A 26,642-nucleotide genomic window follows, 5' to 3' on the forward strand; every position below is an offset into this window, starting at 1 on the left:
AATATAAAATAATTGCACATCGATTTAGAGTGATTCGACTTTCTAAACCAAGTCTACGTCCACTACCTTAGCTATCCACACTAAGGATTTTCCAACAAATTCACTAATTTGTTCTTTCCTTTGAGGACAAAGAGTAACCTTACAACTCCCTCAAGAATTATACCCTAAATTCTTAAGAACACTCTCCCAAAGAGAAATACACAAATTTGTAAACTTACAGAAAACCCTCATAAGGTAAGATGTTTGCACAATTCTAGAACAAAGAAAGAACACTAAAAATGAATACAATTAAGCACAATAAGTGTTCTTGAAAGCAAAATGAATATTGAATGAGAAAATAGGCTTGAAAATGCTCAAACGATAAGTTCAAGGTTTTCTCTTTGATTCTCTAGCTTCTCTTCTTAATTGTTATTGATCAATGGCTCCTAAGCTTGTTTAAATACACCTTGAATCACTTCTGAACATTGGGGATCATTGGTGAAGTCAATAGAGTCGTTATTGTGTGAAAGCAATTAAATAAAACAGTTGGGAGCGTGTGTGCATCGATACACCATCAGGGTGCATCGATACACTATGTGTAAAATTTAAATATTTCGACCGTTATAAGACTTAGTGCATCGGTACACTAGGAGTGCATCGGTACATTAATTACATTCAATGTTTTAAAAGAGCCAGGAGTGCATCGATGCATGGTCTGTGCATCGGTACACAAAATCCATTCGATGTTTCAATAAATTCAAGAGTGCATCGATGCATGGATGTGCATTGGTACACAAAATGCATTCGAAATAGGGTGTGCATCGATGCATCATGAAGTGCATCGGTACATCCCTTCATAAAATTATTTTGTTTGCTCGATTAAGGTTCGAAATACTTTGTAAAAATTGTTTCAAAAATATTTTAAGTTTAAAACACAATTTTACACTTTAGTAATGATTTAAATTGATCTTTGAAAACTTGGAGTAATATTTTGATATTCGAATAATTGAATCGAATATACTCTAAAAATGATTTATAAAATCTTAAAATTCAATAACACTTAATTTTTTATATCGAAACTTCGAAATGTTTTCAACACTCCCTCATTGACGTGATAGAGCATTGTCAAGATGTTACGATTGTGGAGGTTCGAGCAATCCAATGTTAGTTTGATGAATTTTCCTTTCCTTCTTTCATCACCATCTTAGGTCATGCATATCATATCATATCATATCGTTTTTATCGCATCTTTAGACTTTTCTACATTTTGGATATTTGACTTTTGATGTTTGGTATTATGAACATATGTTGATTTGATATTTGGTTAATTTTTATGGATATTTGAATTTATATGCATTTGATATTTTGGGATATTTATGCTTTTGATACCTTATTATATTTATTGTTGATTCTATCTTATTTTTTTTATTTACTTTATCTCCATTATTATATGCTACTAACATTGTTGAATTATTTTTGATATAACAAAAAAGGGGGAAAATAAGTATAAAATGAAAAATGATTTCTTCAAAATTAAAATTGGAGCTTAAATTTTTCATAAATTCTCAAGTTGTTTTATTATTTTTCTAAGGTGGAGCATTTTTCAAAAACAATTTTTCAAAAGGTTTTGTTATTTTAAAAATTGGGGAGATTGTTGAATTAAGATTTTGATATAGCAATAAATTGAAAATTTGATTTTGGACTTAATCAAAATTATAAAAAATGATTCAAAGTCCAAATTAACTTGAACAATATGTTTTGAATGTTTTCCAACTTAGTCGAACATTTTCAAAACCATACTCAATCATTTTTGTGCTTTAAAGTTACGTTTCCAAGGATTTTTGGCTCAAAGGATCGATCCCCTAGCAAAAGGATCGATCCCTTGAATTCCAATGAGTTTGGGATCGATCCCTTTACAAAAAGGATCAATCTATTGAGGAAAAGGATCAATACCTTCACCAAAAGGATCGATTCCTAGATGAAAAGGATCAATCCATTCCCTTAAAGGACTGATCCCTTTGTTTTAACGATCAAATTTTTTGAAAAATGATCGATCCCTTTCACTAAATGATCGATCCCTTGTGTATTAAATGCTGTTTTTTATTGTAATTAATGGCTATAATGATCCCTAACGACTAGAATTAATGGAAAATGTATAAATTGAAGGTTAAAGCTTCCCAAGGTAAACAAGAATCATACTGAACCAACCTACCAACATCAAAGTTTTGTTTTGTTCTTAATTTGTCAAATTCTTTTTTGTAAACACACTTGTGAGCTTCATTGTTTGTTTTGCTCAAGTGTGATTTGGGTGAGAGATTAATTATTTGCAAACACATTTGCCTTTGTGAGATTTTTCTTTTGTTTGCTAAATTTGTAATTTCTCATTGAGAGAGTGTGTAAGCAAGGTTTTGAGGTATAAACTTTGTGTGTCTTTGTAAGGTTACACATTATCCTTAAAGGTTTGCAAATCTAGTGGATTTGAGAAATCCTTAATATGGGTAGTAGCTAAGGTAATGAATGTAGACTTGGTTTAGAAGTCGAACCACTCTAAATTGTTCTGCAAAGTTTTTTTTTCAATTGCTTCCACCAAAATTCTTAAAAGGCCAATTCACCCCCTCTTGGCGTTATTCGATTGTTCGTAAGAGCTAACAAAGTGATTGTTAATCAAACATTAGAAGTAATTTTTAGTACTATATCAAAAAATATTTTTAAAAAGTTTATAATATACAAAATATTAATATTAAAACATTTTTAATAGTTTTTACAATAAAATATGTAACACCCTAATTTAGGGGTTATGTTTCTTCCATATTAATTATGATACTGAATAAGTTATAAACTACTTTATATTGAGAATTTTTATATAGTATTTTTTTTATCGAATGAGTATTTTAAAAAAAAGTCCGCTTTTAAATTTCTAAATATTTTTTTAGTACATAAATTAAGAAAGTGAAATATTTTATCACATGGATAAATATGTGTATTGGATTTATAAAGCTAAGATAAGTGATTGATTGAATACAGTGGAGTGATTTGTTTTTATATATATATTTCAAGATAAGAGATAAGTGATTGATTGAATATAGGGGAGTGATTTGTTTTTATATATATAAATCTCAAGATAAGGGATGGGTGATTGATTTAAAGAAATAATTCTTTTATTATTATTTTATTCAAAATATTTAGAAATATAAATTTATAAAATATTTTGGGGTTTGTTTTATAATATTTCTTTGTTTAACGTGATTGGCCATTGTTTCTGGAATTCTGGTATATCTCTAACATAAGGATTTGCTTGGCCAAAGGAGAAAAGAAAAGGTTTTGATGGAGAAATTTGGCTATGAAGAGATGGTATTTTCTGGTTTTTAAGACTACCCCTTCTTCACCCCAAGGAACCAAGTGTTTCCATTTTTCTTTTCTATTCAGAAACATGGGTTGTTACCCTGATAAACCAGCCCTCATCGATGCTGATACTGATGAAACTCTCTCTTTCTCTCAACTCAAATCCACTGTCCTCAAGCTTTCCCATGCTTTTCTTGATCTGGGTGTCAACATAACCGATCGAGTCATGATCTTTGCACCCAATTCTATCCACTTTCCTCTTGGTTTCTTCGATGTAACTGCCATAGACGCCATTGCTACAACGATCAACCCCTTGTATTTTCTCCATGAACTCTCCAAACAAGTCAAAGTCAAAGATTCCATTCCCAAGCTTGTTGTGACTGTCCCGGAGTTGTTAAACAAGGTTAAGGGTGTTGTTTTAACACTGGAATTTCATTGCAGCGGCTTTGATGGTAACCATGGATCAAGAACTTGCGAGGAATATGCATCGGGTTTACTTGTGTGTATTGTCAATGTTTCATGTGTGTGGGCTGGCAGTTATAGCTTACGAACAGCTGCAGAAGGGGAATTCGTTGGTGTCAATATCCAGGTTTGACTTTAGGATGTTTTTTTTAGGAATATAGAGAAGTATAGAATAACTCATTTATGGGTTGTGCATCCGATTGTGCTTGCCATGGCTAAGCAGACTGTTGTTAACAAGTTTGATCTTTCTTTGGTGAGGCAAATCGGTTATGGTACTGCTCTTCTGAGGAAGGAAATGATGGAAGGTGAAGATATACGATCTGGCCGGCTAGGCTATTGCGGCGTCCTTCATAACTACGCCCTTTGTACCATCAACAGGTTGCGATTGGGTTGCCAAATCCGACTCGGGAGCTTGGTTGATTCTTCATCCCGATGCTTTAAGGCCAAAGAGCTGGTTGCTTTGGGGAAAACTCAGGCATTAACCCGAACCCGAGTGGCTTTGTAATGAGCTGCAGAGTCCACGGGGAAAGGGAGAGCAGCAAACAGTCGGTGCAACTGGCCATGCACACGTAACATGCATAGAGGATGCTTTGGTCTTTGGTTCATTACCACATGATACAACTAGATTTAATAATTAAGAGTGGTGCATGCAAGGGACACTCCATGTGAGTTATGTGGCAATGCTTCACACATCAATTATTTGAAAAATGGAGTTATGATTCCCAAGGAAAATCACGTGGTTGGTTATTAAAATAAGTGGAAAATCATCATGAGTCCTCAAGTCTTGGTAAGAACTTGGTCTTGTCTCATAGTTTCCTATAGTTTTAGTTTATGGCTCAATAGTATAAATTAATTCGGTTAAGTCCCTAATTTTTAGTGATTAATCATTAAAGTAACCCCACATGTATTCTATTATACTAATTGGGTTTACAAATTATTATTTCAATTCTAATAAGTTATCTTTATGTCGAGGAAATTATTTGGATAGATTTAGTAATTTTGATGACCTGGATCGTGAGGAAAATATTGGAAGTTGATTTCAAGATCGAGGGCGTTCAAATGGAATTTAATGGTTAAACAGTATGGCAAAGAAATCGAGGTAATACTTCACTACCTCTTTATGCTTTATGGAACATGTTTATATTGATAAATGCATGAACAAGATAATGTTGGACACTTTGGAGGAGTTGAATAATTTATACACTCGATATGATGTGGTAGAAATTCTGTAACTGATTACGGATCGAATGACTAATATAAGAGATTGAGGAATTGTTAGATTAAATTACAAGTTTGTGATTAGTGATAAAGAAATCAGCCCTGTATCTGCAACTTATAATTTATTTCATCAAGGTTAAATGTTAAAAGTACTTGGATGAGAAATTGTGAGAATAATATGGTAAGATAAAATTACGAAAATACCCTTATGTTCTAAGATGACAAGAATTGTCCCTGGAAGCTGGTTAATAACTCTGAAAAGACATATTGATCTGGTAAAAATTATTGATGTGCATAAGAAATGCTAGTTTTGATTAGGAAATGCGGATAACCGATTTTTAGTCTTATGAGGGTTTATGAAAGATACTAGAAGTCTGTTAAGGGAATCATTTCAAGATCAGAGAGTGTTCAAGAAATCAATTAATCATAGGATCTCTAAATTATAATTATTTTCGTTAAAAGCTAATATCGAAATTATCTGGTTAAGAAATTACTAAAAATGCCCTTAAGAGGTTGAATAGTCTGAGTTGACTCTGAATGAGAAAATACTTTAAGGATTCGTACTTAACTCGATTAAGTACGGATTTGATTGTTAAGATCCTGACTTAGTTCAGGAAAATTCCTGATATTCTGTTTGTAAAATCTGAGAAGACATTTGACCCAGAAATGTCCGAGTTATGAATTTAATAGTAAGATCAAGACGGAAGGAAATGATTGAAATACGCTGAATCTGTAAAATGACCAAAATACCCCCGTAATGGAAATGACTCAAGAATATCACCAAGCTCAGGAATGATTGGATATCCTCGAGCTCTGAAATGAATGGAATAAAACTGAACACCAAAATTACCAAAATACCCTTTTGGCCTATATTAAGTAAATGCCTTGGATTAATTAAGGAATCCAAATAAGCATAGGTATTGGACTACCTTTAAAAGTTATGGAACATAACTTAAGTGACCCGATCAACCTTAATAATATGTCAGTACCTGAACGACATAGATATTACTTGAATGCGTGTTCGTCTTCTCAAGTTTGGCTCAATGATAAATTTTGGAAGTATTCAACTCAGCTCAACTCTAGATCGTATTCAGTATTAAGAATTGGACGTTTGTTCGACAATCAACCACGAAGACCAAATTGAATGGAATGGAAGTACAACATTTATCTGAATTCAGGAACGTTTGAATTACTCTGGAAAATCCTGAAGTAACTGGAATGGAGATGACTGCTAAATGAAATAGGTAACCTCAATGACTGAGGATTTAGTAAGTAATTTGGATAAGTCTGGAAACTCTGATGAGTTTACGTAGTGTACAATTACAATGGGTTATGAACAAATTAATCAAGTATGTCAGCATTTCATGATATTGTGGAAGTGTGGAAATGAAATAAAGACATTGGAAGATCTATTCAACGATGATTCCGAAAATGGTCTATGGACAAGAATTATGGTATTAAAGAGTAAATACCCTGGAAGAACAATGAATTGACCAATCGACAGGCATTAGTTCTGGAAACTATTCATGTAAGAGTTGTCTGATAATCCGATCAATCGACATAGAATATAAATGTCCTGAACCTTCATTTCTTCCTTATTAGCTCAAGTCACATTCTGAATAACTGATGATTCTGTCAGTTAATGAACTCTTCCAATAGTGATTCTAAATTCCAACATTCTATCGACATACTGAAGAACTGTGTTTCTCTGCCTGATACAGTACCTCTAAATAATACCTGTAAACTCTGGTGTGTTCCCTAATTTCATGAATATTTTATATGATTTCAAATTTGAATTCTGTTATGATACCTGACCTGGATTCTGATCTGATGTTGACATGGATTCTGATCTGATACATGACCTGGATTCTGATATGATACTTGACTTGAATTATGTTTTGATTTTTGATATATCCGTTTACGGACGGAACATGTTTTATTGGGGGGGTATTGTTGGAGGAAGATTACTTGGAGGCTCCTCGGCTTTGTGCTCATGGCCTTACTTGCAGGCTCCTCGGCTTTGTGCTCAGGGCCTTACTGTTCGTGACGGGGTTGTATGGTTCTGGGGAACTTACACATTTTGTTCGTGACGGATGGGGGTATATATATATATATATGTTTTAAAAAGATCTGAAAAGTTACATGGTTTTTTTTGGGAACACACTAGATAACCTATTCTGATCTCCTGAACTCAGTCATCCGAAATATTTCTCTGAAACGAAAGCTCATTGTCCGTTACCACCTGAAATATCAGTAGGATCTCTGCTCAACATAAAAATCTGTAAATGTTGGAAACAAAAAGGAAATATATATTTATCTGTATCTGTACGTTCATCAGCATCATCTGGTAGTTCTGTATTAATGAGCTTTCCAAAGCTCACTCTGTTACTCATCTTTTCAGGCTAAAAGAATTGTACCAGTGCAGCTATCGACTTCAGTAAGGGAGTTCTTCCGGCGTTGTTGCAGAGTATGGTACATGTGATTAGGGGGCATGTAATTGTATTTTGATTTATGTACGAGTCTGAAGATCTGTTTTATTTTTAAATAGCGACAAATGAATTTATAAGTTTATATGTTCTGATAAAAAGTTTTAAATTTTCCGCTATTTTTACAGTGGGTCGCTCCGGTGGCCCTAATGTGACTTCCCGGATCGGATCGGGTTACCCTTATCGGTCTGGGGGTTACATTTAGTGGTATCAGAGCTATGGTTTGAGTCAAAATTTTTCAAGATAGACCGGCCGGTTGAATGTCAAAATATGTCTGATCAATACATGCCCCTAGACTGCAATCGTACCTCTCTGAGCCGGAACTCCAGGGCTGAGTCCCTATCTGTAATGAGTAAACCGAAGTTTCTATCTGTTAAGGCTATACTTGTACTAAAAGGAATACCAGTAACATCAGTTTAAACGCTGTGAAGTACCTCACGATCCATGTGAGAGTTATTTATCTGAAAAATTCTGACTTGACTCCGGAAATGAAATTGGTATATGCTACTGCTCTATGAGCCTATTCTCATGACAAAGACTGAATTGATTACTTAAGGAAATTTTCGTTCGGATTCTTTTTTTGAAATGAGGAAAAGTTGTGATAAGAATGTATGCTCAGCTGGTTAAGGATTAGTGGATGATTCGTACTTTTGTAAAAGCTACTTAAAGATATGAAAGAACCGATGGAAGTTTCAATTCTGCAATAATGTGACATGAATAAATTTCAAGGACGAAATTCTTTTAAGGAGAGGAGAATTGTAACACCCTAATTTAGGGGTTATGTTTCTTCCATATTAATTATGATACTGAATAAGTTATAAACTACTTTATATTGAGAATTTTTATATAGTATTTTTTTTATCGAATGAGTATTTAAAAAAAAGTCCGCTTTTAAATTTCTAAATATTTTTTTAGTACATAAATTAAGAAAGTGAAATATTTTATCAAATGGATAAATATATGTATTGGATTTATAAAGCTAAGATAAGTGATTGATTGAATACAGTGGAGTGATTTGTTTATATATATATATTTCAAGATAAGAGATAAGTGATTGATTGAATACAGGGGAGTGATTTGTTTTTATATATATAAATCTCAAGATAAGGGATGGGTGATTGATTTAAAGAAATAATTCTTTTATTATTATTTTATTCAAAATATTTAGAAACACAAATTTATAAAATATTTTGGGGTTTGTTTTATAATATTTCTTTGTTTAACGTGATTGGCCATTGTTTCTGGAATTCTGTTATATCTCTAACATAAGGATTTGCTTGGCCAAAGGAGAAAAGAAAAGGTTTTGATGGAGAAATTTGGCTATGAAGAGATGGTATTTTCTGGTTTTTAAGACTACCCCTTCTTCACCCCAAGGAACCAAGTATTTCCATTTTTCTTTTCTATTCAGAAACATGGGTTGTTACCCTGATAAACCAGCCCTCATCGATGCTGATACTGATAAAACTCCCTCTTTCTCTCAACTCAAATCCACTGTCCTCAAGCTTTCCCATGCTTTTCTTGATTGGGTATCAACAGAACCGATCGAGTCATGATCTTTGCACCCAATTCTATCCACTTTCCTCTTGGTTTCTTCGATGTAACTGCCATAGACGCCATTGCTACAACGATCAACCCCTTGTATTTTCTCCATGAACTCTCCAAACAAGTCAAAGTCAAAGATTCCATTCCCAAGCTTGTTGTGACTGTCCCGGAGTTGTTAAACAAGGTTAAGGGTGTTGTTTTAACACTGGAATTTCATTGCAGCGGCTTTGATGGTAACCATGGATCAAGAACTTGCGAGGAATATGCATCGGGTTTACTTGTGTGTATTGTCAATGTTCCATGTGTGTGGGCTGGCAGTTATAGCTTACGAACAGCTGCAGAAGGGGAATTCGTTGGTGTCAATATCCAGGTTTGACTTTAGGATGTTTTTTTTAGGAATATAGAGAAGTATAGAATAACTCATTTATGGGTTGTGCATCCGATTGTGCTTGCCATGGCTAAGCAGACTGTTGTTAACAAGTTTGATCTTTCTTTGGTGAGGCAAATCGGTTATGGTACTGCTCTTCTGAGGAAGGAAATGATGGAAGGTAAAGATATACGATCTGGCCGGCTCGACTATTGCGGCGTCCTTCATAACTACGCCCTTTGTACCATCAACAGGTTGCGATTGGGTTGCCAAATCCGACTCGGGAGCTTGGTTGATTATTCGTCCCGAAGCTTTAAGGCCAAAGAGCTGGTTGCTTTGGGGAAAATTCAGGCATTAACCCGAACCCGAGTGGCTTTGTAATGAGCTATAGAGTCCACGGGGAAAGGGAGAGCATCAAACAGTCGGTGCAACTGGCCATGTGACACGTAACATGCATAGAGGATGCTTTGGTCTTTGGTTCATTGCCACATGATACAACTAGATTTAATAATTAAGAGTGGTGCATGCAAGGGACACTCCATGTGAGTTATGTGGCAATGCTTCACACATCAATTATTTGAAAAATGGAGTTATGATTCCCAAGGAAAATCACGTGGTTGGTTATTAAAATAAGTGGAAAATCATCATGAGTCCTCAAGTCTTGGTAAGAACATGGTCTTGTCTCATAGTTTTCTCTAGTTTTAGTTTATGGCTCAATAGTATAAATTAATTCGGTTCAGTCCCTAATTTTTAGTGATTAATCATTAAAGTAACCCCACATGTATTCTATTATACTAATTGGGTTTACAAATTATTATTTCAATTCTAATAAGCTATCTTTATGTCGAGGAAATTATTTGGATACAATTTAGTAATTTTGATGACCTGGATCGTGAGGAAAATATTGGAAGTTGATTTCAAGATCGAGGGCGTTCAAATGGAATTTAATGGTTAAACAGTATGGCAAAGAAATCGAGGTAATACTTTACTACCTCTTTATGCTTTATGGAACATGTTTATATTGATAAATGCATGAACAAGATAATGTTGGACACTTTGGAGGAGTTGAATAATTTATACACTCGATATGATGTGGTAGAAATTCTGTAACTGATTACGGATCGAATGACTAATATAAGAGATTGAGGAATTGTTAGATTAAATTACAAGTTTGTGATTAGTGATAAAGAAATCAGCCCTGTATCTGCAACTTATAATTTATTTCATCAAGGTTAAATGTTAAAAGTACTTGGATGAGAAATTGTGAGAATAATATGGTAAGATAAAATTACGAAAATACCCTTATGTTCTAAGATGACAAGAATTGTCCCTGGAAGTTGGTTAATAACTCTGAAAAGACATATTGATCTGGTAAAAATTATTGATGTGCATAAGAAATGCTAGTTTTGATTAGGAAATGCGGATAAACGATTTTTAGTCTTATGAGGGTTTGTGAAAGATACTAGAAGTCTGTTAAGGGAATCATTTCAAGATCAGAGAGTGTTCAAGAAATCAATTAATCATAGGATCTCTAAATTATAATTATTTTCATTAAAAGCTAATATCGAAATTATCTGGTTAAGAAATTACTGAAATGCCCTTAAGAGGTAGAATAGTCTGAGTTGACTCTGAATGAGAAAATACTTTAAGGATTCGTACTTAACTCGATTAAGTACGGATTTGATTGTTAAGATCCTGACTTAGTTCAGGAAAATTCCTGATATTCTGTTTGTAAAATCTGAGAAGACATTTGACCCAGAAATATCCGAGTTATGAATTTAATAGTAAGATCGGACGGAAGGAAATGATTGAAATACGCTGAATCTGTAAAATGACCAAAATACCCCCGTAATGGAAATGACTCAAGAATATCACCAAGCTCAGGAATGATTGGATATCCTCGAGCTCTGAAATGAATGGAATAAAACTGAACACCAAAATTACCAAAATACCCTTTTGGCCTATATTAAGTAAATGCCTTGGATTAATTAAGGAATCCAAATAAGCATAGGTATTGGACTACCTTTAAAAGTTATGGAACATAACTTAAGTGACCCGATCAACCTTAATAATATGTCAGTACCTGAACGACATAGATATTACTTGAATGCGTGTTCGTCTTCTCAAGTTTGGCTCAATGATAAATTTTGGAAGTATTCAACTCAGCTCAACTCTAGATCGTATTCAGTATTAAGAATTGGACGTTTGTTCGACAATCAACCACGAAGACCAAATTGAATGGAATGGAAGTACAACATTTATCTGAAATTCAGGAACGTTTGAATTACTCTGGAAAATCCTGAAGTAACTGGAATGGAGATGACTGCTAAATGAAATAGGTAACCTCAATGACTGAGGATTTAGTAAGTGATTTGGACAAGTCTGGAAACTCTGATGAGTTTACGTAGTGTACAATTACAATGGGTTATGAACAAATTAATCAAGTATGTCAGCATTTCATGATATTGTGGAAGTGTGGAAATGAAATAAAGACATTGGAAGATCTATTCAACGATGATTCCGAAAATGGTCTATGGACAAGAATTATGGTATTAAAGAGTAAATACCCTGGAAGAACAATGAATTGACCAATCGACAGGCATTAGTTCTGGGAACTATTCATGTAAGAGTTGTCTGATAATCCGATCAATCAACATAGAATATAAATGTCCTGAACCTTCATTTCTTCCTTATCAGCTCAAGTCACATTCTGAATAACTGATGATTCTGTCAGTTAATGAACTCTTCCAATAGTGATTCTAAATTCCAACATTCTATCGACATACTGAAGAACTGTGTTTCTCTGCCTGATACAGTACCTCTAAATAATACCTGTAAACTTTGGTGTGTTCCCTAATTTCATGAATATTTTATATGATTTCAAATTTGAATTCTGTTATGATACCTGACCTGGATTCTGATATGATGTTGACATGGATTCTGATATGATACATGACCTGGATTCTGATATGATACTTGACTTGAATTATGTTTTGATTTTTGATATATCCGTTTACGGACGGAACATGTTTTATTGGGGGGGTATTGTTGGAGGAAGATTACTTGGAGGCTCCTCGGCTTTGTGCTCAGGGCCTTACTTGTAGGCTCCTCGGCATTGTGCTCAGGGCCTTACTGTTCGTGATGGGGTTGTATGGTTCTGGGGAACCTACACATTTTGTTCGTGACGGATGGGGGTATATATATATATATGTTTTAAAAAGATCTGAAAAGTTACATGGTTTTTTTTTGGAACACACTAGATAACCTATTATGATCTCCTGAACTCAGTCATTCGAAATATTTCTCTGAAACGAAAGCTCATTGTCCGTTACCACCTGAAATATCAGTAGGATCTCTGCTCAACATAAAAATCTGTAAATGTTCGGAAACAAAAAGGAAATATATATTTATCTGTATCTGCACGTTCATCAGCATCATCTGGTAGTTCTGTATTACTGAGCTTTCCAAAGCTCACTCTGTTACTAATCTTTTCAGGCTAAAAGAATTGTACCAGTGCAGCTATCGACTTCAGTAAGGGAGTTCTTCCGGCGTTGTTGCAGAGTATGGTACATGTGATTAGGGGGCATGTAATTGTATTTTGATTTATATACGAGTCTGAAGATCTGTTTTATTTTTAAATAGCGACAAATGAATTTATAAGTTTATATGTTCTGATAAAAAGTTTTAAATTTTCCGCTATTTTTACAGTGGGTCGCTCCGGTGGCCCTAATATGACTTCCCGGATCGGATCGGGTTAACCTTATCGGTCTGGGGGGTTACAAAATAAGTTGTCAGAGATTCTTTAGATTCGCTCCCACTTGAAACTCTCGTAAAATGTTTAAAAAAACATTTGTTAAAGAAAAAAAGGTAAACTACACAAATGGTCACTAATGTATGAGTAAATTTTTGTTTTTCTCACTAAAGTTCCAAAAGTAACAAATTGATCACTAACATTATCGATTTATAATAAATTGGTCACCTCGTCGTTAGTAACCATTACTGAAGTAACAAAATGCTGATGTGGCATGTTACAGCTATGTTGACCCCTCTTTGACTCTATAAAAAAATTTGTTTGTTTAAAGAAAACTACTCTTTCTTCTTTTCTAACCTTTCCTTCTCTCATTGGTACTTCTTTTCTCTTCTTTTCCAAAATTTTTTCTCTTACTTGTTTTTCATCCTCTTCCTATGTGACTGTGTATGGCCATGGAGAAACAAATATTTGGATTGCATATTCATCTCAAAAAGAATTATTTTTCAGGGTGAGTTATCATATATGACTTCTCTATATTATCTTAAATCATCCCACAATATTGACATCGTCTTTAACTTTATCAATCGCCGTTGTTGGCAAATAAGTTTGAACATGTAAACTTTGGCATCGAGTAATTCTTTCCAACATACCAAAAAAAATGTATCCATATAAAAGGCAACCGTAGTTGCATGACTGTAAGTAATACCTGATGGACTATAAATTGAGGAAAAAGGCAACTAATAAGCAACATAACATCGAAAGAACTTTATCGAGCATGTAAGGTGCATGTGTCTCTAAATTATGGGTTTGGTTCATTTATTAATTTGGAAATTAATTTCTATATTTTAATATTTTTATTTCTCATGATTCATTATTTATTTCTATGATGTTACTTGTTAGTCCAAATTAATAATACTTTTATAATTATTTATCATAATTATAACTTGTAGTTCTGTTTATTACTTGTGATGAGATTTTTTTATATAAAAAGAAAGAAAATATACATCTATTTCATTCTTCAAACTCCAAATAGAGCTTTCTTAGATTATTCACTACTACCCTATATATACTATATAATATTTTTACTCATATGTCAGTGTTGTATATTTTCTTTTTTCTTTTTATATCAAAAATCTCATCACCATTTTTCTCCTTAAACTTGATCGAAATCAGGTTACATTCAGCTTAAAGAACGAGATTATTTGATTAGAAAAATCTCTCTATGAATCATCATGGCTCAAACAAGGGTTAACGGTTGGAGCTATTTCTTAAGCAACCATTCATATTTAATCTCAAAACTTTATGGGTTTTATAAAGAATTTGCCAAAAAATGCAAAAGTGGAGATAAAAAAATACTCTGGGTCTAATGAAACTGTAGAAAGTAGTAAGGGTTTGCATATTGAGAATTGAACCGTGGTAAAAGCATCTCCAATGAGTGAATACATGAAGTAACTAAGTTAAGATTTGATTTATTCTTGTATGGTTTGTTTACGAGTAAATCCCGTTAATCATGTTTTTATTAGGTGCCTAAAAGATGATTTTTGTGTTATTGTTTTTGTAGAGCCATATAGAAAGAAGATGAAGAACAAGAAGGAGAAAAAAAGGTTGGAAAAGCATCTCTAACCTTTCCCTTTTCTTCAAATAAGGAAGAAGATGAAGCGCAATGTGGGGAAGGAAAGGTTGGAAAAGAAGAGGGAAGAAGAGGAAGGATATGGACGAGAATGAAAAGTTGGAAAAGTTGAAAAAGAAAAGAAGAGCTTTCGTTGAAAAAATAAATTCTTTTTCATGGAATCAAAGAGCGGTCAATGTAGCTGTAACAACCACATCAACATTCGGTTACTTCAGAAATGGTTATTAATGACGAGAGGTTGATTTGTTATAAATCGATAATGTCAATGATCAATTTATTACTTTTGAAGCTTCAATAAGGAAAACAAAAATTTACTTAAATTTTAGTGACTATTGGTGTAGTTTAACGAATAAAAAATAAAAACCATTTTAAAAAATTAACCACACCCATTGATTAATTAAATACTTAATTAGGTTTTCGCTTTCACTTTCCTTTCCCCAATTTGTTCCCTGTAATGCTTCAACATTCCAATTTCATCAATGTACGGACAGTCCCAGCCCATGAATGTTTCAGCTCCGATCTCCGACTCCGGCACCGACGTATGTGACGATGTTTCAGCCTCGGCGTCCGTTGATAACCACCAAAACATTGGTTACGACGCTCATCCTCTCGACAACGGCATCGGAGTTGAAGGCGTCGCCACCGATCCTATGTATGCCACAGCCGCAGTTGCTTCAGCCTCTGACTTAGCTATCGTTCAGCGAGCCGACGATGCAAGCCAGCTCACTCTCTCGTTTCGCGGTCAGGTCTATGTATTCGATGAAATTACTCCGGATAAGGTATCGCCTTCCCCTTCAGTCTTTTTTTTCTTTCCCGTTAAGCCAAATTAAGGTTTGCTGAAACGCTTGAGTTTTGAAGAACCAAAAGACGACTTAAATTGAAAAGAAATATGACTTCATTTTCACTTAATTTAAGTTGTTAAAGTAATATTGAACCTCAACATCAGGCTTCTCATCATTCCTGTTTCTATACCCCTCCCCCCCCCATTAAATGCACATTGTAAAGATTTTCATTTCGAATCGAATTTCTGCAGTTCCACGCCGTGTTATTACTGCTAGGGGGATGTGAACTGACTTCAGGTCCCCATGGTGTTGAAATGTCATCTCAGAACCTACGGGTAATTCTCTTAAATTTGTTGAATTTAGAAATTGTTTTACATTCTTTGGTTTTTACCCTGTTTTCATTCTTAGGGTGGTTTGGACTTTCCGAGATCTAATCAACCACACAGGGCAGCTTCGTTAGATAGGTTTCGTCAGAAGAGGAAAGAGCGATGCTTTGTTAAGAAAGTCAGATATGGTGTTCGCCAGGAAGTTGCTCTTAGGTGTGCATTTTCCTTCCCTGACATGCAGTTAGTTTAGCTGTCTGTGCTTGCTAAAGTTCCCATCAAATATCAAACTAGAGAGATCCTTTTATCAATCTTGCAGTTGATGTTAACAACCTACCCTTGGAATTAATATAGTGAGTATGGCCCTTTTGGGGTTTGAGGAATTACTGAGCATCAACACTTTGAGGACAGTATGGTTTATATTGCTAGAGTTATGATGATTGTACGGATAGCTGAAGTAAATGATTTTTATTTACATTTTTTTTGCATCTTTTTCTTATGGCCCTTTTCATTTCTCCTTTTCATGGTTTATGTCATGAGAGTTATGTTAACTCTCATGTGCTACTTATCCTTTCACGTGCTCATTTTCATGGGAGTTTATGATTGTATATCTTAAATGTTATTTTATATATGTACGCGACACACCTATGTAAAAAAACCCATGTATGCTGCACCTTACTTCATTCAAGCAAGCACATTCTTTTTGCATTTTGTGCCTCAATAATATAAGGGTTCTAGTGACTTGCACCCTTCATAACTTTGCATTTAATATTACCAAAGTTCAAACTCATTAATGGTTTATTTATCCAAAAATATTGTTGATTTAGGGGGTTTTGTTATTAACCGAAAGTGTAAGGTTTAAACTGTTACAGTCGGGCAAGTTAGGACTGTTAGGTGCTTTTATGTTGAAGAAATGGATGAAGTCGAATAAGGGTCTCTCAAGAGGGGAAAAAATTAAATTAAAGAACTCAAAAAATAGTAAAAAAATACTATTTTAATTCACTGCTCTAGGTGTAAATGCAGCAATAGGATTACATGGACAAATGGGGAAGGATTATACATCTACTAATGATTAAGTAACTGCATAATTTAGAAATATGTATATAGTTGAGTCCATGTAAATTGAATATTGATATCTGTGGTGGTTGTAGAAACTAAGTGTTATGACAAAGATAAAGTTGATTCTCTGTGATAATTTTCTTTGAAATGATGTCTGGTTTGCAATTAAATTTATCAAAGAGTAGGCTGTATGGAATAAATGTTAGTGAAGTTGTTCTTAGTGAGTGGGCTACTACAATTGGGTGTACAATGGGTGCCTTTCCAACGGAATATTTGGGGTTACCTCTTGGGGCGAAGAACTCGGCATTCTTGTGGGATCCTGTTATTCATAAGTTTTACAAGAAATTGGCTGGTTGGAAGAATGCTTCATTGTCTATTGCAGGAAGAGTAGTGTTGATAAAATTAATACTTTGTTCCCTGTCGATTTATTTTATGTCAATTTTCAGAATGTCAAGTTGTGTCTTGAAGAGGCTTAATTCAATTATGGCAAAATTCTTATGGGGGGATTCGGTTGAGAAGAGTCGAATTCATTGGGTGAATTGGTCTATCGTATGCAAGCCTAAGGCTTTGGGAGGGCTTGGTGTTCCCAATTTGGAGCTTATGAATAGAGCGTTATTAGGAGGAAAATGGGCATGAAAATTTGCTAATGAGAAAAACTCGTTGTGTAAAAGGGTAATCTAGTGTAACAACAAGATTGATCCAAATTCAATAGGGATGGAAAACATGGCCTCTTATAAAGCTTCGTGGTTGTGGAAGGGAAGGGGGTGGTTAGAAATTGTTGTTCGAATGATGATTTTGGAGCTTGTTTTCAGAGCAATTTTCACCTGAAGGTGGGTAATAGGGAACCAGTTTCGTTTTAGCATGATGCTTGGCTCGATGATGTTCCTTTGAAAGTGCGATTTTCAAGATTGTTCTCTCTTTCGAATAATAAAGAGGGGAGGATTGCCGATTTCAGAAAACCGAACTCCTCGGGTTGGTTTTGGGACATTCCATTAAGAAGAAATCTAGTCAATTAGGAGATGGTGTAATGGAATGAACTTATGTCTTTGTTGTATAACTTTAATTCTTTGCCTTTGCTTGAGGATAGTTTTGTTTGGTCAGGAGAAAGGAATGGTTGTTTCTCGGTCAAGTCTTGTCTAAGAATACTGCTTGACAAGTTTGATGCTAGCTGTTTGTGGTTAAGGCATGTATGGATTGGGGTGGCTCCTCCTCGGGTGGAATCGTTCGTCTAACAGGTGGTCCATAAAAAGGTGGCAGTTAAAGTGGAGTTAATTAAGTGTGGGATTCAAGGGATTGAAGATTCTTTTTGTCTGTTATGTGGTTTGGTTCCGGAATCTGTTTTTCATTTGTTTGTTTCCTGTAAAGTGTCGTGGGATTTATGGATATGTTTTTTGCGGTTATGGAATGTTTCGTTTGCTGTTCCTGAAAGTCCTGCTGCGTTGATTTCTACCTGGTTTGATCTTGTGCCTCGATCGACCATTTGGGGGTTTATTCCATGGGCTATTTTATGGTCGATTTGGAAGCTAAGGAATGAGATTGTGTTTAATAAAGGGAAGGTGGATTATGCTTTATTATCTTTTCTCACAAGGTATAGGGTGGCAGCATGGTTTTATTCAAAATACTCTAAGGTGTCAATTCCTTTTGACAGCTTGGTCGGGGATCTTACCTTAGCAGATTGTCTTCCGAGTTATAAGGAGGTGCCATCCGAGTATGTGAGTTGGTCTCCTCCCCCGGTTTTGTTAAAGTAAACGTGGATGATGCTATGGAGAAGATGTGGTAGAGAGGTGGTATTGGTGGGCTGCTTAGAGATGAGAACGGTGTGGTGTTGGGAACTTTTGCATAGAGCGTAGGTCTTGATCCTCCTATTTTGGCAAAATTGTTGGCAATTAAAAGAGGGTTGCTGCTGCTTTTGGAGTCAGGAAGATCGGCGAATTGGAGGCGTATTTTAGAATCTGATTGCTCTGTGGCTTTGGATTGGATTAAAAACCCTGGTGCTAGCACCTTGTTGTTTGAGTCAGTGGTGAAAGACATTGCTTCTATTGTGGTGGATAGAGGTGTTATTGTTAGGCATGTTAAGAGAGTAGCTAATTGAGAAGCAGATAAATTTGCTAAGTTAGAGATAGGTTAAAAGTTTGTGTATGTTTGGTGTAATGGGTCTGTTTCTGTTTTCGGGTTGTTTTGATTGTAACTGGTGTTATTGTTCGGTGTAATAGGTTTCTGGTAATAAATTCTTTGAGGCACTCTTTTCCTCCTTCCAATGTCCGTTGAGTTACTTTGTATTCCAATGGTTATGAAGGGGTTTTAACGATGCCTCTTATTTTTATCAAAAAACGTGATTACGTTAACTAGATTTTCCCACACAAAGGCACAATATCCAGTTATTGACCTTTTGCCGGTCAACTTTCCAGCCCAACTAGAATCTGTAAAAATTATTATCTATCTATCTTCACTTTTCTTGAAGATTAAATCATGTTCCGGATTCATCCTAAGATACCTTAAGATTTTGTTCACAACATCGAGATGCTCTTCTCTTGGATCATTCATGTGCTGAGTAACCACACTAACTGAAAAAACTATGTTTGGCCTTGTAAGAGATATAAAGTAGCTTACCGACCAACTTTTGGTACTACTCTTTGCAAACCGGAATGCCTTCACCGTTTTTTCTGAACTTCAAGTTAGGCTCCATTGGTGTATTGGCTAGTATACAACCCAGCATACTAGCTTCTGTCAAGAGGTCTAGGATATACTTCCTTCGACTAATCACTATACTAGCCTTTTATCTTGCCACTTTATTCCAAGAAAATACCTAAGACCACCAAGGTCCTTGATTTAAAATTCTTTGGCTAGCAAATTTTTTAGCCTCTTAATTTCTTCAGCATCATCTCTGGTGATCATGATGTTATCCACATAAACAATCAAAATTGTTCTTTTTCCTTTTTTTATTTACTTTGATAAACAAGGTGTGGTCAATTTGACATTGCTTGTAATCACTACCAATGACTTGACATTGCTTGTAACCACTTCCAATGACCACTTTGGGAAATCTGTCAAACCAAGCCCTCGGGGATTGCTTCAAGCCATACAATGATTTCTGCAATTTATAAACTTTGTGAGTTATTGAATCTTCCTTCATACCAGGAGCAATTTCTATGTACACCTCCTCAGTCAAGTTGCCATTCAAGAAAGCATTTTTAAGGTTTAATTGATGAAGTGACCAATCTTTGATTCACGGCCAAAGACAACAAAACCCTCACCGTGTTTAGTTTTGCAACTGGAGCAAAGGTCTCATGGTAATCTATGCCATAAGACTGAGTGAACCCCTTTGCCACAGTCTTGCCTTGAATCTTTCAATATTGCCATCTGAGTTGTATTTTACAATGAAAATCCATTTGCAGCCAATTGGTTTCTTTCTTGAGGTAAATCTGTCAGAGTCCAAGACCTATTTTTCTCGAGAGCCTTGATTTCTTCCTTGACTGCCTTCCTCCACATAGGATCTTTTAGAGCCTCCCTCACTTTTCTAGGAATCTGAATTTTATCAACATTTGTCGTGAAAGCCTTGACTGAAGGCATTAATATGCTATATGCATCGTATTTCTGTACAGGATGAGCAGTGCATTTCCTCACACCTTTCCTTGGGGCAACCGGCAAGTCATTATTATCAATAAAAGGAATAGGATTTTCATTATGAGGAGATTCTATACCTTCCAAATTTTCCACGGTAATAGGATTCAGTTCCAATTATTGACAGCGTCTAGGTTGTAAAGTGGACTTTTCTCTTCTTTTGTAGAATTTTAGGTGGGCCGGAATTTGTAAGGATTACAATAATTGTAAAGATGAAAAAGACAAAGGCTGTGAGGGTAATATGGCATGTGGCGAGGATGTAGGTTGTGAAATTAAGGGTAACATGGCACGTGATGGGGATGTAGGCTGTAGAGTCGAAGGCAAATCAATCGAATTCTGAAGGCTATAAAAAATTGAAACTAAAATTCATTTTGAATCTCCCCTTGAATTTTGGTCTTTTTTGTAATAGGGGAATAACATTTTTTTAGTGGGTGAGTAACCTAGAAAGACACATTTGAGTAACCTGAGATCTAATTTAGACCTATGTTGTTGATAAACATGAACAAAAGCAGAACAACCAAAAATTTTTAATGGAAGGTTGCAAGACATAGGTTTAAAACAAAGAAATTTGTCAAGAAGAACATTCCTTGAGGACTTAAACTTAAGTGGTCTACTAGGCATTCTATTAATAAGTTGAGTAGCAGCAAGAATAGCTTCCCCAAAAAATATTTAAGAACATTGGAAGTGAATAAAAGAGACCTAGCGACTTCCAAAAGATGCCTATTTTTTCACTCAACAATCCCATTTTGTTGTGGACAATCAACATATGAACTAATATGAATTATTCCTTTTTCTCTGGAAAAAAAGATCCTAAAGTGCTTGAGAAGTATTCACTCCCATTATCAGTTTTAAGAATTTGTACTTTGCTTTGAAACTGATTTTTAACCATGCCACGAAAAGTTTTAAAGATACCACTCGTTTCTGATTTGTCTTTCTTCATATGGAAGTTCCAAGTTGTTCTAGTGTGGTCATCTATAAAGGTCACTTTCCATCTTGAGCCAGTTACACTTTTAACTTTAGAAGGACCCCATATCACTATGGATGATGGAAAAAGGATGAGATGGTTTATATGTAGATGGAGGGTATGTGGTTCTTTGATGTCTAGCAAACTGACAAATGTCACAATGAAAAGACTTGATGTTTTTATGCCGAAACAAATCAAGGTATATCTTGGCAAGATAAAAGAAATTAGGATGTCCTAACCTAAAATGTAATAACATAATCTCACTGGGGTTATGGTCTGATGTGGGAAGAGGTTGTGAGATGCAGCTGGAGTAGGCTTGTTTCGATGGAGATAGAGAACCTTGAAGTATGTAAACAAAACAACGTAGCATTGCAACTCATTTTTCCTGAATCCAGTACCTGAAATTCACAACCATTTAAATCAAATTGAGTGCAACAACCCAAGTCAAGAGACAATTTACTGACAGATAACAAATTGCAGGCCAAGTGTGGAACATAAAGCATTGATTTTAATTCAATTTCTTGATTGACTTGAATTGTCTCACTTCCCTCAATAGCCACTAAGGAACCATCTGTTGTCGTAACACTAGATTTGGTCCCTATTCTGTTGAATTCTTTAAGCAAGCACAGATCTCCCGTCATGTGGTCAGAAGGTCCAGAATCCACAATCCATGTAAAATTCTTTTTGTCGGCAACATTTGCAAAAGAAAGACTACCTTCATGTGTAGTTGTCGGGATCCACATGGTGACTCGAGACATAGCTGCATCTGAACTGATCGAAGAGATTTCATCTCCGGCCATTGAATTAGGGTTTGTAGATGGATCAACAAACCTAAACTGATACCATGTAGAAACTAAGTGTTTGTGATAGAGATCAAGTTGATTCTCTGTGATAATTTTCTTATTAAAAAATAGAGGTACAAGTTTCCTTTAAATAGACTAAATACATAGAGTTACAATACAAGTCAAATTAGTCTAGATAAAATTCTATCCTATTAAGAGATGAGAGTTATAGAATATCTAAATTACTTACAGATAAGAGTTATAGGATAAGAGTTATAGAATATCTAACTCTTTTTACCATCTATAATCTACAGTGGTTTGTTTTAACTGAAAAGGAATCTAGAAAAACTCATTAGGGACCGTCCTTCCTCATTGATAACTTTATATCTGTTCCCATAGTTGGTTAATTTATATTTCTGATTTCTGTGAGTGCTTCAGGATGCAGCGTGATAAGGGCCAATTTACATCTTCCAAGAAGTCTGATGGAACTAAGAACTCGGCTACTCAGGATAATGATAAACTATCAGATACTTCGTGAGTTTTATACCGTCTTTAGTGTGTTATTGTTTATTTTTTCTTTCTCTGAACTATGCTATATTTCTCATCTCTCTTTCGTAAGGCATTCCATTTACTGATGTCAGCTTCAAAATTTCCTGGTGAATTCTCAATATAAGTTTATAATAATTGGAGTTATCATATAATGTCATTTTCTACTTTTCCAGGTGTACTCATTGTGGCATCAGTTCAAATTCCACCCCAATGATGCGACGTGGACCATCTGGTCCGAGGTCTTTGTGCAATGCTTGTGGACTTTTTTGGGCAAATAAGGTTGGTGTCTTTTGTTGTGTTTGATAGTTCACAGTTCTGGGGTGGGGGTAAATTGTTTCTGGTTCACAAATGCGGATTGAGAAGGTTTGCCAATGTGCTGTGTCAAGGAAGTGGGCTCCTTCCCCTCTCCCTCAAACCCCTGGTTACAGTTAAAGTTTTGTCCCGTTTCTCTTGGGCTACATTTTGCTTTTAATTTTGCATGTGTATCAATGCTTTCCCTCTGCGAAGCATGCCTCGTGTTTTGAGTTGTTAACAAGGGAACTTTTATGCAGGGTACTTTGAGGGATATTCCCAAGAAAACTCGGGATCATTCCCTGACTCTAGTTGAGCACGTAAGTTTCTTAACGCATACACTTATTATATTAGACTTCTTGACCGCCTGTTCTAATTTAAGTAATTATTTCATCAACCTAATCTATGATTTGCATTTTCTTATGACATAGAGAGATAATGAAGCAAATGGCTCAGATCCTGGAACCGCTATTCCTACTACACAAAGCATTGTAGTTCCTTTCTCAAATGGTGATGGCTCTGCGCTAATTGCTGATCACTAATTGTCTGTGCTAATATGGCCATTGTTTCAGGTGGATCTTGATTAGTAAGTTCCTTCAAACTTGTGCTATATGTACAGATATCATAGCTTCCTTCATCTGTATACAAGGTTTTCTCCTCCTATTCCTCTGTTTAGGGTACTTTTGCATGAGATTACCTCTTTTAGAGGGAAAAAGACCATTCCGGATGTATTACCCGAAGCTTCATCTATCTTGGCTTTTATAATCTTGTAGGCCGTATGCTCCAGTATCTTATCCCTCACAAAAATAATCTTAGATTAACTATCTAACCGTCCTTTATGTACTAATCAAATGCCGTATTTGTTGATGTAAAAGATGACTAATCTTTTTCTGTAAAAATTAATTGGACTTTATATTTCATTCCCTTTCTTTGTCAAATCCTTGTTCTCATCTATCAGTTTCCTAGTGGTTGGTGGATCTGTGCGAGTTAAATGTCTGTGGAATGCGAGTTTTAATCCAGTTGGTTCATATAAATATAGTTAACAGGTAGCTCTCTGTTCTTTGTTGGGCAGATAAATTTAAACTTCATCAAATATTTTTGTATCAGTTTCACACTTCGGGCCTCTTGTTGTATTGCATATTGTGATTATATCTAGTTAGTTGCTACTTTTAAAGTAAAAACATTTACCCATTATCTCTACCGGTATTATAGATAGACAACTTTAATGTTCCTCACCGCACGCCTCTTGTCAGTTTAATCCAGCCCTTGCAATTTTTAGCTAGTTGTTCCCCAAAATTGCTCACCACTTAGGGTTCCATCTTTGACCATGTTTTCCCAGGCCTCAACAATATAGAGGATTATAAGTTACAATGCAATTTTTTTTTCTCAAACAAGGTACATCGTCAGTTCATCAGTGCGTATAAATATTTTATATGTATATATATTGTATTTTTCTCTAATATTTGGATCACAATTTGTATCTTTAGCCTTAAATTTTGAATTCATTTATCATTTGCATACATGTGAGAATCATTCAAATTTAAATTAAATAACATTTCGCAAGTATCTGAGTCGATTAACATTTACAGGAATAGCTCAAATATTTTGAAATAGAACTTAAAACAAAGTGAATTAAATGTTTGAATACACTATCCTAAAGGGGCAAAACTTGAATTCATCTTTTTTTATATATAGGCTAGTGGGGTACTTTTACCTCTCAGATTGTCCTACATAATCAATGTTAGTCTGTGTGAAAATACACTTAATTTGGTCCGTTAACTTGTGAATTGTATTAAATTAACCTTTTGACTAACGTTGACTGTTATTGTGCTGAAGCGGTGGTTCACTATACTGATGTTGTAGTCAATGGTGTTAACATAACATGACAATCTATGATAATGATACATTTGTCCACATGTGAACGATGTAGAGGAATAACATTTGGTTTTTTAAGAAGTTCAAGGGTATCATCGACTTTTTAGGAAGTTTGAGGGCAATATTTATGTTTTAGGAAGTTTAAGGGTAACATTTTCCCTTAAACTTCCTAAAAAGATCAATATTGTCCTCGAACTTCATAAAAACTCAAATCTTGTCCTTATTGTATAATCATCATTCACATTCTGACTGTGACATAAACACTATTTACGACTATAACAGTATAGTAACAATTACCGTTAGTGAAATTTTATGCAATCTGTGAATTCGAGGGTTAAATTGGGTATGTTTTTTTTTTGTGAAAGGCTAAACTGATTATATATCTGGATTCATTTAATCTGGGATTCTTCACAAACTGGCCTTGAACACGAACTGTTCAAGTTCAAAAGCTGGCATGTTACCCTTAATTTTATTTGCAAACATTTTCTCCCATCATCAATCTTGTGTGATTTGAGTGTGCGCAAATGTTAACATTGTGGTGTTAGTGAAAGTAGTAACCCAGAAATTTCATGTAATGCTGGTGCGATTATGTGCGCAAGTGAGGTTTGTCTAATTTAGTTCTTACTTCTGGGTGATGCTTTACCTCTAGGATGCTTTGGTTTTAAGCATTAATTTGTAAGTTATTTTAGGTTAGACAAAAAAAAATTGAATTTGGTATGGTATGTTATTTCATCGAGAGTGAGCTATCAATAGAATAAAATTTAGTAATGTTTTAACAAATAATTAGAGTATCTCATAAATTTATTTGCTTTTCTAAATATATATTTTTAATTAAAAATTGAATTAAGCTTCGACTTTCAAACTTAAGCATTTTATAAATCTGAGATTGTCATTTGTTTCTTCCTTCTAACATGATATGAAGTTTATGCCACGGAAATCCTTTGAAGGATGTCAAGCGAATAGATCAATAATGTCATGTCAGTGCAGATGAAATATGTTTTAGGTCTTTATCTTGAATTTAATTTCTCCTCCTTTTAAATTCATTACTTAAAACAATTTAATGATAGTTACTTGAACAATATAAGATTATATTGATAGTTTATCCTTTTTATTGAAGCATCAGTTTTAGTTCGTGTATGCGATATTTGATTCACGTCTTAGAAATGAACTCAAAAGGAAAATACTGAAACTTTTGATTACTTTTTTTTTTTTGCAAAATAAATTATTAAATGTATTTTACAAAATAACAAATTATTTGACTCAAAGCTGCAAAACTTTCAGAATTGAACTGCTTGAACCACTTGGTGTACGAGGCAGGTACTCGGTAATAGGGGAAATAGATGAAGGGCATATCATCCAATAGCCTATATAACCAAGCAGAGGAATACCTTCAATTTTTCAATGCTCAAATTGTGAAGATCAGCAATGCAAGTCTGCACTTTCAGATAGTTGTTGAAAAGCAGCAATGGTCATCAGCTTTTTCTGATCAGGCAATGATTGTATTGTGACAGTGGGCTCGGTTCCTACTCAAAGCCTTCAAACGATCCGATTCCGTTATGTATGGATCTATTACTGAATCCTATTCAATTCCTCAATGAATTTGGATCCGCTAGAAGAGT

General features: G+C 34.8%; 1 protein-coding gene and 2 pseudogenes across 4 annotated transcripts; all 3 read left to right on the forward strand.

The window, feature by feature from the left end:
* The first annotated feature begins 3,319 nt into the window (after positions 1 to 3,319).
* Positions 3,320 to 4,288, forward strand: LOC120118296 (annotated as a pseudogene).
* A 4,521-nt stretch (positions 4,289 to 8,809) lies between these two features.
* On the forward strand, positions 8,810 to 9,777 carry LOC120118298 (annotated as a pseudogene).
* Positions 9,778 to 15,171: 5,394 nt separating this feature from the next.
* LOC120118512 (GATA transcription factor 25-like) lies at positions 15,172 to 26,642 on the forward strand. 4 transcript variants are annotated; one of them, XM_039138544.1, is made up of 8 exons: positions 15,257 to 15,556; positions 15,811 to 15,894; positions 15,968 to 16,098; positions 22,747 to 22,842; positions 23,031 to 23,136; positions 23,409 to 23,468; positions 23,580 to 23,734; positions 26,305 to 26,642. In XM_039138544.1, the coding sequence occupies exons 1-7, from the start codon at positions 15,257 to 15,259 to the stop codon at positions 23,688 to 23,690; spliced, it is 888 nt and encodes a 295-aa protein (XP_038994475.1). In that variant the 3' UTR covers positions 23,691 to 23,734; positions 26,305 to 26,642. The 4 variants fall into 4 exon arrangements, with proteins under 4 accessions (XP_038994477.1, XP_038994476.1, XP_038994475.1 ...); XM_039138543.1 differs by lacking the exon at positions 26,305 to 26,642 and having other exon boundaries at positions 23,580 to 23,882; XM_039138546.1 differs by lacking the exons at positions 23,409 to 23,468; positions 23,580 to 23,734; positions 26,305 to 26,642 and adding an exon at positions 23,206 to 23,320 and having other exon boundaries at positions 15,172 to 15,556.

This window comes from Hibiscus syriacus, unplaced genomic scaffold, assembly GCF_006381635.1.
Source record: "Hibiscus syriacus cultivar Baekdansim isolate YM2019G1 unplaced genomic scaffold, ASM638163v2 tig00110328_pilon, whole genome shotgun sequence".
Taxonomy (NCBI): Eukaryota; Viridiplantae; Streptophyta; class Magnoliopsida; order Malvales; family Malvaceae; genus Hibiscus; species Hibiscus syriacus.